This window comes from Cebus imitator, unplaced genomic scaffold (assembly GCF_001604975.1).
Source record: "Cebus imitator isolate Cc_AM_T3 unplaced genomic scaffold, Cebus_imitator-1.0 Scaffold10, whole genome shotgun sequence".
Taxonomy (NCBI): domain Eukaryota; kingdom Metazoa; phylum Chordata; class Mammalia; order Primates; family Cebidae; genus Cebus; species Cebus imitator.
In genome coordinates, this window is record NW_016107325.1 from 4,359,805 (window position 1) to 4,377,296 (window position 17,492).

General features: G+C 36.6%; 1 protein-coding gene across 2 annotated transcripts in view; it reads right to left on the minus strand.

Moving 5' to 3' along the window:
• PLA2R1 (phospholipase A2 receptor 1) overlaps positions 1-17,492 on the minus strand; it is a 144,810-nt gene that overhangs the window by 73,164 nt on the left and 54,154 nt on the right. For both annotated transcript variants that reach the window (XR_005203317.1, XM_017547637.2), the window contains exon 11: positions 10,109-10,278. Coding sequence is in view for 1 of the 2 variants with exons in the window: in XM_017547637.2 (XP_017403126.1) it covers positions 10,109-10,278 (170 nt within the window). In the remaining variant the exon portion in view is untranslated. The remainder of the gene's footprint in view (positions 1-10,108; positions 10,279-17,492) is intronic.

Here is a 17,492-nt window from a genome sequence, read left to right on the forward strand (position 1 = left end):
TGTGATTTAGGTAGTGTTTCTGCAAGCTGCAATTTAAAAGAGAAAGGGAAACACAGGAGCTTTTATATTGCTATTTTCTTCAAAAAAGATTTACATTTTCATCTTATTCAGAGACATTTTACCCAGTGTCAATCAGCATGAGCAGCCAAACTGAACATCATGGCATTATTTTTGCTTTAGGGAAAAGAGAAAAAGAGTAGTGCCACTCAAATAAATTACAGCAGAAACTTATGAATGACAAGGAGCTCTGCTTCAGTTCCAGATTTTAGACATCTAAATATGCCCCAAGAAGCTTAATATTAAAACCAAAGCTTTTCTCTACTCAAAATGTATTAATTTATTTTGACAGGTATAGACATTCCTAACAATATTCCAAAGTATATAGAAATGATACCTAAACTTTTATTTTTTTGCAGTATAGTGTGACATGGAAGTTTAGTGCTCTTTTTATTTTAATAATACTCATAGATTTGTAGAACAAGGTTGTTCTGTTGAGCAAATTGTGATGTTGTTTGGAGCTATGGAAAGTTACCAGTTTCCATACAAATTTCCTGAACTGATGCTTATATACAAAAAATCTAATTTGTCTTCATTTCACTTCCATGCAAAGTATAATTTTAAAAAGTTAGTAACAGAGAGTTTTAGGTTGACAGCAAAATTGAGTGCAAAGTAGAGTTCCCGTTTACCACCACTGACCTCCAGTCTCCTGCACTATAGGTATCCCATAGTACAGTGGTACATTTGCTACCACTGATGAACCTATGTGAACACATCACAACCACCCAAAGTCCCTCTCATCCCTTGCATCATCTCTGTCATTCATTTCATTTGTATAAAAGCAAATATATTATCTATCTAGCTATCTATCTAAGATCTATCTATCTATCTAAGATCTGTCAATCATCTATCTATCTATATATCATCTAGCTATCTAATCTGTGTCTGAATATATTGCTGCTATTATTTTAAACATACTGTTATGTGTTGGATCAGTTACGAATAAGGAAAATAGAAGTTTTTCTTTTACCTTCACTTATTCTCTGATGCTCCTTCTTTCTTTATATAGATCTGAGCTTCGATATCATTTTCCTTCTCTCTGAAGAACTTCTTTGAATATTTCTTGCAAAGTGGGTCTACTGGCAACAAATTTCCTGAATTTTTGTTTGATAAAAATCAGATAAAATCTGATAAAAATGCTCCTTCATTTTTAAAGGATAATTTCACAGAGTATAGAATCCTAGGTTGGTGGGTTTTTTTTTTTTCTCTCAGCACTTTAAATATTTCATGCTACTTTCTTCTTGCTTGGATGATTTCTGAAAAGCAGTCAGACATAATTCTTATCTTTGCTCCTCTATAGGTAAGGTGTTCCCCCCCCCCCACTGGCTTCTTTCAAGATTTTTTCTTTACCTTTTATTTTCTGAAGTTTGGCTACAATATGCTGGTATGTAGTTTTTGGTGCATTTATCCTGGTTGGTGTTCTCTGAGTTTCCTGTGTCTGTGGTTTGGTGTCTGATATTAACTTGGGAAAATTCTTACTTATTATTGCTTCAAATATTGCTTCTGTTCCTTTATTTCTTTTCTTTTCCTTCTGATATTCCCATTATACATTTTATAGCTGTCCCATAGTTCTTGAATATTCTGCTCTGTTTCAGTATTTTTCCTCTTTTTCAGTTTCTGAAGTTTTTATTATCATATATTCAAGCTCAGAGATTCTTTTCTCAGCTGCGTCCAGTCTATTGAAAGCTCATCAAAAGCGTTCTTCATTTCTGTTATGGTGTTTTTTATCTTTAGCATTTCTTTCTTTTTTTTTTTCTTAGACTCTCTACCTCTCTGCTTACAGGATCCAGCTGTTCGTGCATGTTGTCTACTTTTCCAATTAAAGCCTTTAGCATATTAATCATAGTTTTAAAAAAAAGCTTGTCTGGTAATTTTAACATTCCTGTCATAGCTGACTGGCTCTGATGCTTATTCAGTCTCTTTAAACTCTGTTCCTTGCCTTTTAGTATGTCTTGTAATATTTTTGTTGAAAAGTGGATGTAATATACTAGGTAAAAGAAACTGCAATAAACAGCCCTCTGCAATGGAATGGTAAGGTGTGGGAGGAGGGGAAGTGTTCTACAATTTTACAATTGGGTCTCAGCCTTTTGGTGAGGTTGTGTTCCTGGACTTCACCCTTGATCAGTGATTGCTTCTCAGTTATTTTTCCCTGCTTGGTGGGACAGGATGGCTAGAGAGCTGGAGCTGGGTATTTCCTTTTCATCATGTGAAAGGATAGAGCTGGTTGGAGTTGCAGATTTCCCTTCCTCTGGATAAGTCAGGCTCTGATAAAACTCCAGCGGCAGTCTCTAGTAAAATAACCTCTCCCGAGGTGGGGCCCTGTTAAGAAAAGAATGCTTTGCTCTTTTTCAAAATAGTTCCTTTTCCTCTCCCTCTGCTGGAAGCATTAGGGGATTTTTCTCTGATATTTTATTGTGATAGCCTGATACATGACCTGGAGATAGAACTCACAAAAGTTGGGAATCTCCTGTGACTGGGTCCCCTGGAGTGTTTAACCCTCAGAGTTGTCTGTGTTGAGCTTCCAGCAATTTTATCAATGACAGTTCAGACGTTCCTCTCCCAGCACTGGTTCTTCTGGAGGTTTCTGCTCGTGGGTTTCTGCTCCAGAAAGTTGTGATTTGATTCTCTGTATCTTCCTATTTCTCCACTTTTGGGCGGCAGTGGTTTGTCTTGTGATGGATCTAAGAAGAGTTGTTGATTTTTCAGTTTGTTTTCAGCTCTTTACTCATTAGGATGATGTAGCAACTTCTAAGCTTCTTATCTGCTGGACTGGGAACTGGAAGTCTTCAAAAGTACAAAGTTCTAAACCATGTATTTAACAGAGATAATGTAACTGTAAACTGACTTTCTTTGATCTCTCCCTTTTTTCTTTCTTCTAATTTCAGGAGGTCCAAAGGAATTTTTAAAAAAACAAATAACATTGGCTCATAAGTGTTGGAGAAATGTAAGGATGTAAGCCACAATCAAACCTTCCTTTAAAGCTCCATGGTTTCCCAGGGTGCTCACATGGGTGGCTGGCCTAGCACAGAATAGGTCCTACATCTTAGAATGTATGGGTTAGGAACCCTAATAGGCTAGCGATGTCACTGTCTGTAGTTTCAGGTAAAATCTTGCACATTACTTCTCTGCAATAAGAAAGGCTAATATTTATCAATTATTTATAATGTATTATAAATCATTAATTATAAATTATTATAAATTAATTATTTACAATTAATTATAAATTATTTACAATAATTATGTAATATTTCTTTTAATTTTCACAATTCTGTGAGGTAGATACTATTACTGCCCTTATTTTAAAGAAGAGGAAACTGAGAAATGGAGAGATTAAGTAGCTTCCCTGAGATCACATAGCCAGGATTTGAATTCTTTTCCATCTATCTTACTCTCTAATTACATAGTGCTCCTAAAATTTCTCAAAGTTGCCCCATACATTTGCTCCTGCTGAGAAAATTCTTTTTCTTTAACCGCTAAATCCTACTATATTTCAGACATTTTTAATTCCAGGGGAAAGGCCACTTCCTCCTGAATTTTTATGATAACTTCAATGGGAATTAATCCTCCCTTCATTTAACTATTAGAGTACTTTATTTTATACTTCTTACAACACTCACCACATATTTTCCTGTTGCCATGGTTTGAATGTAATATATCCCACCAAAATTCATGTGTGATAGTATTAAGAGGCAGGGCCTTCTGGGAAGTGATAAAGTCATGAGAGCTCCATCCTCATGAATGGGATTAGTGCTTTTATAAAAGAGGCTGAGGGAGTGTCCTAGTTCCTTTTTGCTCTTTTGCCCTTCCACCATGTGAGGGCGCTGCAGGAAGGTCTTCAGCAACATGGAATCTGCTAGCACCTTAATCTTGGACTTCCGGCCTCTAGAACTGTGAGAAACAAATTTCTGTTGTTTATAAATTACCCAATATGTGATATTTTGTTGTAGCAGCGGGAATGACTAAGACATCTATATACACGTTATTTATTGTATTTGCTATCACCACTCCCAGATTATAGCAGCATAAAGACATGTACATTAGGTAATTTTTAATTGTCCCTTGTCATACAAGTGCCTTATGAAAGTTTATTAAATTAATGACTTTAATTATGCAACAGGGTTATAAAAGAAATTTTTTTTTAAAAAAAAACACAAAGGGAGACATCTCAAAGATTGGGTAATAGACTGAATATATGTGTTTCTCTCTTCTCTATCCTAAAATCTCATGTGTTAAAATAAATGATGCTACGAGAAACAGCCAGCAGATTTGGTACTCTAAAAGATTCTTTCAGTCGAACTAGTTGAAATGCTGGATAAAACATTTTGAAAACATGTTTATAAATGTATAGCATAAAATAAACAAATCTGTAGAGCTCTCAAATGAAGTAAAAGTATGAACCGTGGAAGCCAAACTACCTGCCTAGTGGAATTTACTCTAAAGGTTTCTTTCTAATCCCGGAGACCTTGAGCATCTACTTTGATAGTTGCATGGAGATTTTGAGGGAAAGGGGATGAGGCCTAAGAGATATACAAAGTGAAATGCCTAATAGAAGAAACTTGCATAAAATAGGATCCCAAATTGGCCACCTTTGTTAAGCGTACATGAGAATAAACTCACTCAGTTGTTTTAAGGAAACTTGTCTCTGTCAATCGTTGCAGTGAATAATAAGAAAAGAAAAAAACTTTCTAAAGAATTTGTGATTACAACCCAAACTTCATGCAGGTTAGTCATTGAATCATGCTACCTATGTGTTCAACAAAACCTCAGAGTATTTAAAGTGGTCCTTAGTTGGCAGTGCCTCAAACTGAGTGGTGAAAACAAACGGTAATTTTCACTGAAGGAGCCCAACTTCAACCTAGGGGTGAGAGAACCCTCCTAAATAAAGTACAAAGAAAAATGAGTAGCTCCAGGCAAAACCCACAAAGTGAAAGAAATGAGATTCAGAAACAGACCCATAAAACTTCTGGTATGAGATTATTAGAAACCAAATACAAAATAACTCGGATATGTTTAAGGAAATAAAAGAGAATCTTAAAAATATGAGTAGGAAAGAAGTGACTACAAAGAGCCACAAACACAAATTTAAAACAGAAATAGACTTTCTGGAAATGAAAACAATGTAATACCTAACACTGAAAGCTAAAAAGTAAAATTTAATTAGAACAGATCTGGCTGAAGAGCGAATCACTGAACGGAAATAATTCATGAAGTTATTTAAAATACATCCTTGAGAAACCGAGAGGTAGAAAATATTTTTAAAATATCAACAAACATGGAGGAGAGACTGAGTAATTGGAATAATAAAAGGAGATATTAGAATGAATGGGGAGAGGCAATATTTGAAGAGATAATGCTTGAAAAATTTCCAGATTTGTGTAAAACCAACTATTCAGGTTGAGGGAGTCTAATGAAAAGGATGTGAAACTGAAGGTGTCCCAGATCACAGAAAGAATGGTACGCTAGTGTATAGATACATCTAAACAAATATTCATTGCAAAAATAACAACAAAATAATGGCTAACAGAAATGAAACAGTTCAGAATTTTCTAAACTAGACAGCAATATCAAAATATAATCTTTTAAAATATGAAAGCAAAGATGGTGAATAACTTTTGATATTGTTCATTTCGTTAAGAATGCATGTTGAATAGCTAGTATAACAAATAAAAAATAGATTCAGGTAATACAACTTCCAGATAAGTAAAGGGGAAAGAATGAAATGAGAAAAGGAGAAAAAGATAAATTCAAAAGATAGCAAGAAAGAAGAGAAAAAATGACTAAAAAGTGCAGGATAAATGGAAAGGATATAATAAAATGGAAGAAATAAATCCAATTATATACATAATCACAAAAAAAATAAGTAAAAATATAAGTAAATCAAACTCTCCAGTTAAGGACAAGAGTGTGCGAATAGGGTTTTAAAGATTTAGTTCTATGTTGTTTATAAGTAATACATTAACTCAAAGGACACAAAAATATTGAAAGTTAGAAAAAATAAAAAATATGTACTAGGCCAATACTAATTTTTAAAAAGTTACTGTAGCTACATTCATGGACAAATTAACTTTAAGGAGAAAATAATTTTGAGAGAACAAGAGGGTCACTCGCAATGCTATACCGATTTTGACACCACAGGTGTGACATCACAATTCTAAACTTGTATGTTCCTAATAATATAATAGCCTAAAAAGTATTTAATATAAAAATTCGACAGAACTACAGGGAGAAGATCACACATCCACCATTGTAGTGGTAGATATTTAACTCTCAGTAATTGGTAGATCACAATGGCAAAAAATATCAAGGTTATAGATGAGTTGAACAACACATTTAACATAATCTGTTGACATATATGCAATATTTCATGTAGCAAAAGCAGAATATACAAACTTTTCAAATACATATGGAATATATATATAATAAAAATGATCATCACATGCAAGGCCATAAGGCCAACTTTGTATTTGAAAGGACAGGCACCAAACAAACCGTATTTCCTGACCACAGTGCAATTAAATTAGGTATTGACAACAAAAGGAACTAGAAACACCTGTATTTTGGGAAATTAAAGAAAAGCACCTCTTATAAATAATTCATGGTTGAAATCATATTCATATTGGAAATTAAAATGTATTCTAAACTGAAAAATTACAGAATTCTACTAGTGGGATACAACCCAAGCAGCACTTGGAAGGAAGCAGAAAGACTTGATAGTCTTATAAGCATTACAGGAATTGAATTAGTTGTTTTAAAATATACCATATAAAATATGAGGCATATTCTAATAAACGTTTATATAGTTCTGTAGAGAATAAAAGTAAACACTCTCTAATCCATTCTGTGAAACTAGCATAATCATGAGGCTTAAGCTGTATACAAATGAAGAAATATGGACTAGCTCTCCCTATGAAAAAGGTTGCAAAAATCATAAACTTAATATGAATGTTTTACCACTCAAAGGTTAGTTTGTGTACCTGCAACACAGGCAGCACCCAGGAGCTTTTTAAAAACTGCAGATTCTTGGACTTCAGCCCAGACCTACTTAATCAGAATTTTAACTTTTTCAACATCTACAGGATATCCTTATGTACATTATAGTATGTGAAGCTTTGTACTAGGAAACTAAACTCAGAGATGTATTAAAGTACATATCACTAAGTTAAGTTTACTCAAAAGTACAAAGCTGGTTTACTACTATAAGGCAATTTATCACATTAGAGATTAAAGGAGAAAACCTTATGATTATCTTAACAGATTCAGAGTATTGAGTAAAATTTAACATCTATTAATAATTTTGAAAAAGAGCTCCAAGCAAACTAAGAATAATAGAAATTATATTCTTATATTACCACTCTCTTTTCAGCTACATTGATTCTATTCTTTCTGCCTCTCTTTAAATATCACACTGCTTGAATTATGTTCGTGCTATTGGAAGAGAAACAGAAAATCAGAATGTAATTTATGTTTATTACGGTATTTCAAATGAGTAGATCAAAGGTGGACTTAGTGTATAGTGTTGAAATTGGTTACTATTTAGAAAAATTAAAATGAGATATCTCCTAGATATATTTTTAAAAACTTCAGATCAATAGAAATTACACATTTAAAAAAACGATAAAAGTATTAGAAGACAATATAAGACAACACATTTAACATAATCTGTTGACATATATGCAATATTACATTTTTATAATCTTTGGTTGAGGAAAGCCAATAGAAAACATAAAAATCTGCAAATATAAAATGAAAACTATAAACATATTTTACTACAAAAGTTTAGCATTTATGTGTGACAAAACATATCAATTAAAAGGCAAATAGACATGTAGAATTTATATTTAGAATATAATGAAATTTCCACTAATCAATGAGAAAATAGAAAGTGTCCAAAATAAAAATAGAAAGTGACTAAATTATATGACCACATAGTTGAAAAACAAAACAAACACAAACAAGATGTATGGTACAAATATGAACAATTGCTCAAATTACTAATTTAAAAGGTAGAAATTAAAACAATGATAAAACTTTTTTTTATTCTATCAAATTGGCAAAAATGTAAAAGGTTGTTACATTCAGTATGGACAGAAATGTGAGAAAACCGGCACCCTCAAATTTTGTTAGATGAGCTTATAAACTGATAATGCCTTAATAGGATGTCCACTTTTAGGCCAATATGTTCATATTTATGCATAGCAGCATCAACATAAAGATATCTGTTGTAACACTTTTGTAGCAGAAGAGAAAATGAATTTAACCCATTGTCCCTCAACAGGGTCATGGCAAAGCAAATTATGAGTCCTACATACTCCTACATATCGTGAAATTCTATGTATCTGTTTAAAATGTTGGCTAATAAATATTGATGTGGAAAGTACTCCAAGACAGATTGCTAAGTTAAAAAAAGCAAATAACAGAAACACGCAATTTTTATATCCATTTAAAAAGTACATGTGCATATATGAATTTAAATGCATAGACAAACACCAGCAGGATCACACCAAACAGTTAACAGTGGTTATTTCTAAAAAGGGAAGTATATTGATGTTGGGGAAGTGAGGAGAAAAATGTAATGGAGTACTTCCACATTTTACTCAGCATGCTTCTCTATAATTAGAGCATCTACATAATTTACCATCCAAACCAGAAAAATTTGGAGTAAAAATACATGCTGTTAATCGCTCTGGGACAACAGACATGAATTAGAACTGGTCTGGGCAAGTGAGGTATATGGTCACATTATTTATAGTGAGAATATATTCATGATTTTATTGTTGCATTTTTAAAATCGGTGACGCCTTGCCAACCACTGTCTAGAGTTAAGATTAGCAAACCACCTTGGACTGGACTTTTATAATTATGAGAAACAGGGCTTGTGTAGCCTTTTCTATATTTTAGCTTGAGGCCGCTAAGTATCTCTCCCCCTGTGGCTTAGCAAACATTTTTTTTTTTTTTTTTAACATGGTATATAGAGCTCTGAGGATGAAACAGACTAGTTTGTACAAAGAGCTCAGGACCTTCAGGGAGCGAAGAGCACCTAACCCATTTCCTCTAGATTTGAACTTGGTAACTGTTTCCTGTTGTCTCTGGCATAACCCTGATCGAGATCCTGGCAAGCAAGAACTCACCCTGAAGTACAGGGGGTGTTGGGTCTAGGCTGTTGACCTAAGCTTAATACAAGTACGTGTTCCACAGAGACTGGTTCTAGTGTAGGCTGCAGTGGAAGCCATCAGCTTTTCTGGTACTGACCAACCTGGCACAGTTTCATGCCTTGAGATTCAGAGTCAGACACCTGAGGATGAACTAGTAGAGCTGTTAACGCTGGAATCCTGGCTAAGGTACCACAGGCAGTGATTGTGAACTGATTGGATGTACCCATATGTGCCCATCCACTGTACCTTGAAGTATAACTGACCATTCTGAACTGAGTAAGTGTTTGAGATTCTTAGACAGTGGGGGGTGAAGGTGGGGAGAAAGACTTTAGGAGGGAGAAACTGGACTTGCTGCTAATAAAGGCAGTCGTGGTCTTGAGCAATGAATTTATATCTTGAACATGTCAAATACAGATTATACTTTTAAAAATGACCACCAAGCAAGGCAATTTGACTCAAGCCTGTAATCCCAATACTTTGGGAGGCTGAGGCAGGAGAATTGCCTGAGTCCAGGAGTTCAATACCAGTCTGTCGCTATAAATAATACAAAATATTGGCTGGGTGTGGTGGCTTATGCCTGTGGGAGCTACTGGGGAGATTGAGGTGGGAAGAGCACTTGAGCCCAGGGGGTCAAGGCTGCAGTGAGCCAAGATTGCACTACTGCATTCCAGGCTGGGTGACAGAGCAAGACCCTATCTCCAAATAAATAAATACGTAAATAAAGATCAGCCACATGTCATCCCCTGTGAACCTGTGCTGGTTATTGTAGTTGATATAGGCATTAAGAAAACATTAAGAAAGAGAAAAAGGAAGTGGACCAAGGGGTGGAAGGAATTTGGAGTAAAGAAAACAGGAGCCAGAGGTGAGGGAGGGTTGGCGGTACAGCGCGCTGTACTCACGGGGCTGGTGAGCATTCCAGTGTGTGTACTGCACCGGCTCGGGTTTCCGCCCTGCTGGCTTCCAAGTGTATTCTCCTGTATCATTTTGGTCTTGAAGAGCTATCCAAAAATAACTGTCCTTTGTTTTTACCATACTACTGATCAAACTGGTAATAAAAGCCTGTTCAAACCTTAAAAGGGGAAAACAGAAGTGGTTATATTAAGTTTCTGGGCAATAAAAAATGACATCAAAACATAATGAAGTGCATAGAATGGCCCCAGGGTAAGCCTTTCTCATTAATTATTTAGGACATGGAGCAGAAAAACACCCAAAGACCCTGAACATTACTAATAAATGCCAAATGTGACTGCAATTCCCAGAAATACATGAGTGAGGAGAATATGACTCCTGCATATGGGGCTTAATTCTTCCAGCTCCAGTTTCAAAGCATAGGTGGTAAAGTTCACATGGCCAAATGCATTTCTTAGAGTGCCATGTGAGCTGTTTTGTGATTAGGCCACACATCACACAAACCATGCCACAATATGCATGGGGTAAGGGTGGGTCGGAGGGAGGAGGAAAGATATTATGCTTTTATGAATGAGCATTTACTAATAGAAAGTTCACATGCACCCGCCTACCACACTTGCCTGGGGAGAAAGAAACAGAAATTAAAGTAGCAATTTTGTGTCTCCCAAATCAGTGTGTTCTTAGCACAGGTAGGCCTCAGCTTATTCAAATGTGTTTAAATCTGCATTTTCACTGAAGAAAAATGTAAAAGCCTAGGAACGAATCTAAGATAGTACATCCACTAATCTATTTCCCAAACAGCTGAATGAATTACTGTTCAATGGTTGGTGACAGTGCCCCCTTTCCAGTATGTGTCAAAAGCAGGATCTAGAAAACTGTCATACATGCTTCAACATGCACACCTACTAAGGAAAACATGACTATTAAAATTTAACTAGCATTGAACCTCTCAGCTAAATTGAAACTATCTTGAAAAAGCTATTTTTAGAACATATAAAGTTAGAAGAAACACATTTGAAACAGTAGTGACTTCTGGGCATATCTGCTGAGACAATGGGAAATAAAAGGCTGAAGCCATTACCCAGGAAACCTAATGAGAAGGCAAATTAGACCTTTTCATTCAATTTTGGTGGTTTTTTCCATTACCGTGCATCCTTAACTTGCTAAAGGAAGCAAATGCAATGGTGTCATTTATGAATAGAGGAGCCTCAATGGAAATAGAAGATAAAAAGAGAAAAGAATAAAAAGAAGTAAAAATTTTAAGTGCCTTACAGATATTATTAGCAACATTTAGAGATCTTAGGCATCTATGGTACTCATCTTTGCAGGGAATATGAATTTTCATCATGCTTTAGAAAATATTTTCTGCCGATACTCTATTAATAATCTAAATAGAACACATTTGAAATAAGAAAAGTTCTTTTTTATCCAGATCATACCGGTAGAATCTTACATAAATGTGCTTCAAAAGGAAGGTATAGAAGACTAAATATTGCCTACATGCTGTTGTAAGTTTCCTTACACTTCTGTTGGTTCATGCTCTCAGTAATACACTGTCTGCTTTTCTCTACCTCCTCGGAGGCAGAGTAGTAACACAGGAGGGGTAATACAGAAGTGCTGGGAGGAGAAGGACGGGGTCCCTGGTTAGGGCTCCATCCCTGGATTGTGCCCACGGACTTAGGTAGGACAAGCTTTTCTGTTTTCCTGCACAAATGTTGCATTTCCCAAGACCACCCTGGCCCGCCCCCATCCTGTGCCCATAACCCCCACCCAGACCCTAGCGGGAAGAGTGACAAGCGGCAGAGGAACACACAGGTGGACGAGCACACGACAGGCACCAGCAGATGCTGGCAGGCAGTCGACGGGAAGAACGACGTGGGAATTTGGCCAGGGCGTGGGAGGAGAGCCCGCCGCTGGGCGCCCGACTCAAGGGAAATAGCACCTTCCGGCTCCATCCCGCTGCTGGCCTCCCCATCCTCCTCCCTGAGAGCTACCACCAAGCAACAAAAAACCCTGCACCCATTCTCCCAGCCCACGTGTAATCTGATTTTTTCCGGTACACCAAGGCAAGACCCCGGAATACAGAAAACCCTCTCTGTCCTTGCCAGGAGCCACCTACACCTACGGACGGCTAAACTGAAAGAGCACACTGTAACACACGCCCATTGGGGCTTCAGGACTTGTAAACACTCAACCCTAGATGCCGCTGTGGGGTCGGAGCCCACAGCCTGCCCTTCTGCATGCTCCCCCTAGGAGCTGGAGCAGCGGGGCACAGAAAAAGCGAGCCACAGCCCCATTACACGCCCTGCAATGGGGATAGATAGCCAGGATCCCCACTTCATCCTGAAATTGATGTGTTAGAGATCAGCGAGATGCTGCCCCACAGGTGCTACTGCCAGGACAACTGTTTTCGGTGCAGGTTCTATACTCGGGGCCATTTTTGGCTCTTCCATTAGGTTCTATGATGGCATTTATGAGATAATGCAGGGAAGTTATGTTATCTATAAACTTGGCCTTGAGTATTGTATTATTATTATTTTTTACCCCATTAATTGTAGATTTATTTAGTCCACTCCAATTGGATATTTTATCTCCATTTATCATTGCTTAAAACAATAGAAACCTGCTTTTTAAATTGGTAAGTGTATCTTTAGTCACATATAATACTCATGCATCAAAGCCTAACGCCTTCTAATCAAGATAGAATTCTAATTTTCCTAGTCCAATGTAGAAGATGGCCTGTTAGGAAAGAATTTCAGCAAACATGTGTGTCTTCTAAAGAATATATTGTAAAAAACCTAAGTCTGGATAACGGCATGAAATCTCTTGAGTGTCTGTTTCCAACTTGCAAAGAAGCAGAAGGACATTTTACATCCTTTTTTTGGAGACAGGATCTCACTCTGTCACCCAGGCTGGAGTGCAGTGGTGCGATCTCAGCTCACTCCAGCCTTAACCTTCTGGGCTGAAGTGATCCTCCCACTTCAGCCTCCCAAGTAACTAGGACTACAGGCACACACCACCATATCCGGCTTGTTTTTTATTTTTTGTAGAGACAGGGTCTCACTATGTTGCCCAGACAGGTCTCAAACTCCCAGGCACAAGTGATCCTCCTGTCTTGGCCTCCCAAAGTACTGGGATTATAGGCGTAAGCCACCCAGCCTGACCTAATTTTATATTCTTTACCACTCTGTATTTGGTTTCAAACACTAAAAGTGTTATGAAACTCTGTATTACAGTGATACAGCAAATGACCTTTCAAAGTCTTTTCTGGCCCTGTGTTTTAGAATTATTCATAAGAGAATATTCTAGAGTTTTATAATATCTAGCCTTTTTGTCTGGTTTCACTGAGGTTGTTTAATTCAAATGTTATGACTTGAGGAACCAAAAATAGCCATATGCACATTTTTTTTTTTTTCAGGGTCTTGCTCTGTCTCCCAGGCTGGAATTCAGTGGCATGATCTTGGCTCACTGCAACCTCCCCCTCCCAGGTTCAAGTGATTCTCCTGCCTCAGCCTCTTGAGTAGCTGGGATTACAGGTGTGCGCCACCATTCCCGGCTAATTTTTTATTTTTAGTAGAGATGGGTTTTCACCATGTTGGCCAGGCTGATCTCTAACTCACTCCTGACTTTGTGATCCGCCTGCCTCAAAGTGCTGGGATACAGGTGTGAGACACCAAGTCTGGCACTGCTTTTTATATTATAATTTGATCCAGAATAGCATGCTATCTCTAAGAGATTCAGTAAAGTAATAATTGTTTGTTATTCTTTAAAGAAAACAAATGATAAAATATTTGTTTATGTGTACTTACCTAGAAAATCAAACTTTATAGGGAAATAATTCCTTTTTTTTCTGCTTCCTGGGTTCAAGCAATTCTCCTGCCTCAGCCTCCCGAGTAGTTGGGACTACAGGCATGTGACACCACACCCAGCTAATTTTTTTTTTTTTCGTATTTTTAGTAAGATGGGGTTTCACCATGTTGGCCAGGATGGTCTCAATCTCCTGACCTCCTGATCCACCCACCTTGGCCTCCCAGAGTGCTGGGATTATAGGCATGAGCCACCACGCCCGGCCAGGGGAATAATTCTTAAATATTAGAATCAGAAAGAAATCAACTCTTAAAAAAGTTAAGAAATCAAGAGTGTTTTTTTTTAGTGTAAACAAGAAAAACACAGCTTAAACTTTTCTGAGTCTGATAAAAATATTTGCTTATGTTGATGCACATTAAATTTTAATTTAAAAATTCCAATTGAAGATGGCAATACATGTTTTTAGCATGCATTGACAATTTTTTTCATTTCAGAATAAACGTTTTGTATTTCAAAAAGTGCACACTTTAAAAGGAGGTATTTTATACTAATCTCTAATTGAACATTGTATTTCTTCATCAGGTGAGCAAGTGATGCATGTAGCTAAAAAGAAAAGACTTTTTTGTCTTTGATCAACATAATATTTAGCAGTCAACAAAAATGACTGTGCATTTGTATTATCTAAAACAAGGGATTGAAAAAAGTAATGCATTGGAAGTAGCTTCCCTAGAGCTATTTCAATTTTAAAAATAGTAGCAGTCTTTATATAACATGAGAAATTTGGGAGATCTCTTCAGGGAGGACTCAGTTTTGAACTAAATAACTGCCAATTGGATTTCTCCCAATGATACAATTGCTAATTTTTTTTTGAGACAGAGTGTTGTTCTGTCACCAAGCTGGAGTGCAGTGGCGTGATCTCTACTCACTGCAACCTCCGCCTCCCAGGTTCCAGTAATTCCTCTGCCTCCGCCTCCTGAGTAGCTGGTATTACAGGTGCCTGCCACCATGCCAGGCTAGTTTTTTGCATGTTAGTAGACTCCCGGCTAATATACTTTTTTTAATTTTTTTTTTTTTTTTTTTTTTAGCACGTTGGCCAAGTTTTCAGCATGTTGGTCAAGATGGTCTCAATCTCCTGACCTTGTGATCCACCCGCCTCAGCCTCCCAAAGAGTTGGGATTACATGCGTGAGCCACCGTGCCTGGCCAATTGTTAATATTTCTGATGCCATTTTCAAATAACAACTTTGTTGCTGAACTAATATAAAAATAATCAATTTCTTTTTCTTTTAAATAAAGAATGGAAATAGAGTATCAGTACTTTTTAAGTGGTAGATACACATTGTGACCATTTTGGTCACAAGTCTCTGGTGGTGTTCCTCAAGAACTAGAAGTGTTACATTTTTGATATTGTTTCTTGTAAAAGATTAGAAAAGAAATATACACTTAGAAAATATACATAATATAGGAAGAAGAAATAAACCTGGAAGAGCAAATATAGGGTGCAGGTAGATTGGCTGGGAGGGGAAAAATGTGGAGGCACTTTCACTTCTTAGTCTATGTTCTGGCTTACTCAAATTTGTACCAATGAGAATGCATTTATTGTATAATTTTTTAAAAGGATAACTACAATTTGTTTTTTAAAAGAAAGTTAGCTGCCTTCTACACACACACAAAATCCACACCTGTTAGAACTAATACATGAATTCAGAGAAGTTGCAAAAAGATCAGCTGTGTCTCTATATACTAACAATGAACAGTCTGAGAAGGAAGTTAAGAAAATAACTCCACTTACATTAGTGCCCTCCAAATACTTAGGAATAAACTAAACCAACAAGGTGAAAGAGTTGTACACTGAAAACTGTAAAATGCTGCTGAATGAAATTAAAGAGGCCACAAAGAAATGGAAATAAATCCCATGTTTATGGCTTGGAAGACTTGATATTGTTAAGACGCTCATACTACCCAAAGTGATCTATACATTCAATGCAATCCCTATCAAAATCCCAATGATATTTTTTCAGAAATAGAAAAGTTCATTCTAAAATCTATATGGAAATTCAAAGAACCCTGAATAGCCAATATAATTGTGAAAAAGGGAAAAAAAAAAAGCAAGTTTGAGGTCTCACCCTTTTTGATTTCCAAACTTACTACAAAGCTATAGTAAGCAAGACAGTGTGGGCTGGGCATATTGGCTCATGCCTGTAATCTCAGCACTTTGGGAGGCAGAGGCAGGTAGCTTGCTTGAGCCCAGGAGTTCAAGACCAGCCTCGGTAACACAGTGAGATCCTGCTGCTACAAAACATAAAAATGAAAAATTGCTGGGGGCGGTGGTGGTGAATACTTGTAGTCCCAGCTACTAGGGAGGTTGAGGTGGGAGGATGGCTTGAGCCTAGGAGGTCAAGGCTGCAGTGAACTGTGATTGTAATTCTGTACTCCAGCCTGAGTGATAGAGTGAGACCCTGTCTCAAATACAAAACAAAACAAAAACCAGTGTGGTACCAGCATAAAGACTAACACATAGACCAGTGGAATAGAACAGAAATAAACGCTTGCATATATGTAAAATGATTCTCAACAAGGATGCCAAGACTGTTCAGTGGAGAAAGGACAGTCTTCTCAATAAACTGTGTTGGGAAAACTAGATATCCACTTGCAACAGAATGAAGTTAGGCCCTTACCTTATACTATACACAAAAATGAACTTAAAGTAGATTAAAGACCTTATTAAACATAAGAGCTCTTATTAAACATAAGAGCTAAAACTATGAAACTCTTAAAGGGAAACATAGGAAAAAAGTTTCATAACATTGTGTTTGGCAGTGATTTCTTGTATATAACACCAAAAGCACAGGCAACAAAATAAGAAATGAATAAAATTGGATTTCACCAAAAGTTAAAAACTTTGTGCATCAAAGGACACTACCAACAGAATGAAAAGGCAAGACACAAAACGGGAGAAAGTATTTGTAAGTCATACATCAGATAAGGAATTAATATCCAGAATATATAAAGAATTCTTATAACTAAACAACAGAAAAGACAAACATTCCAATTAAAAATGGACAAAAGACTTGAATAATAGACATTTCTCCAGAGAAGATATACAGATGGCCAATAAGCACATGAAAAGATGTTCAACATCACCAATCACTAGTGAACTGCAGCTCAAAAGCACAGTGAAATACCACGGCACACCCAGTAGGAAGACTGTGATCAAAACAAAACAAATCAGAAAATAGCAAGCATTGGCCAGGATGTGGAGAAACTGGAATCCTTAGGCACTACCAGTGGGAATGGAAAATAGTGCAGTCATTATGCAAAAGAGTATGGGAGTTCCTCAAAAAATAAAAAATTAAATTATCATATGATCCAGCAATGTCACTTACAGGCATATACACCAAAGAATTGAAAGGAGGACTCAAAGGGTATTTGTACATTCATGTTCATAGCAGCATTAGTCATAATAACCCAGTGGTGGAAGCAACCCAAATGGCCATTAATGAATGAATGGATAAACAATATGTGTATATGCATACAATGGAATATTAATTAGCCTTAAACAGAAAGG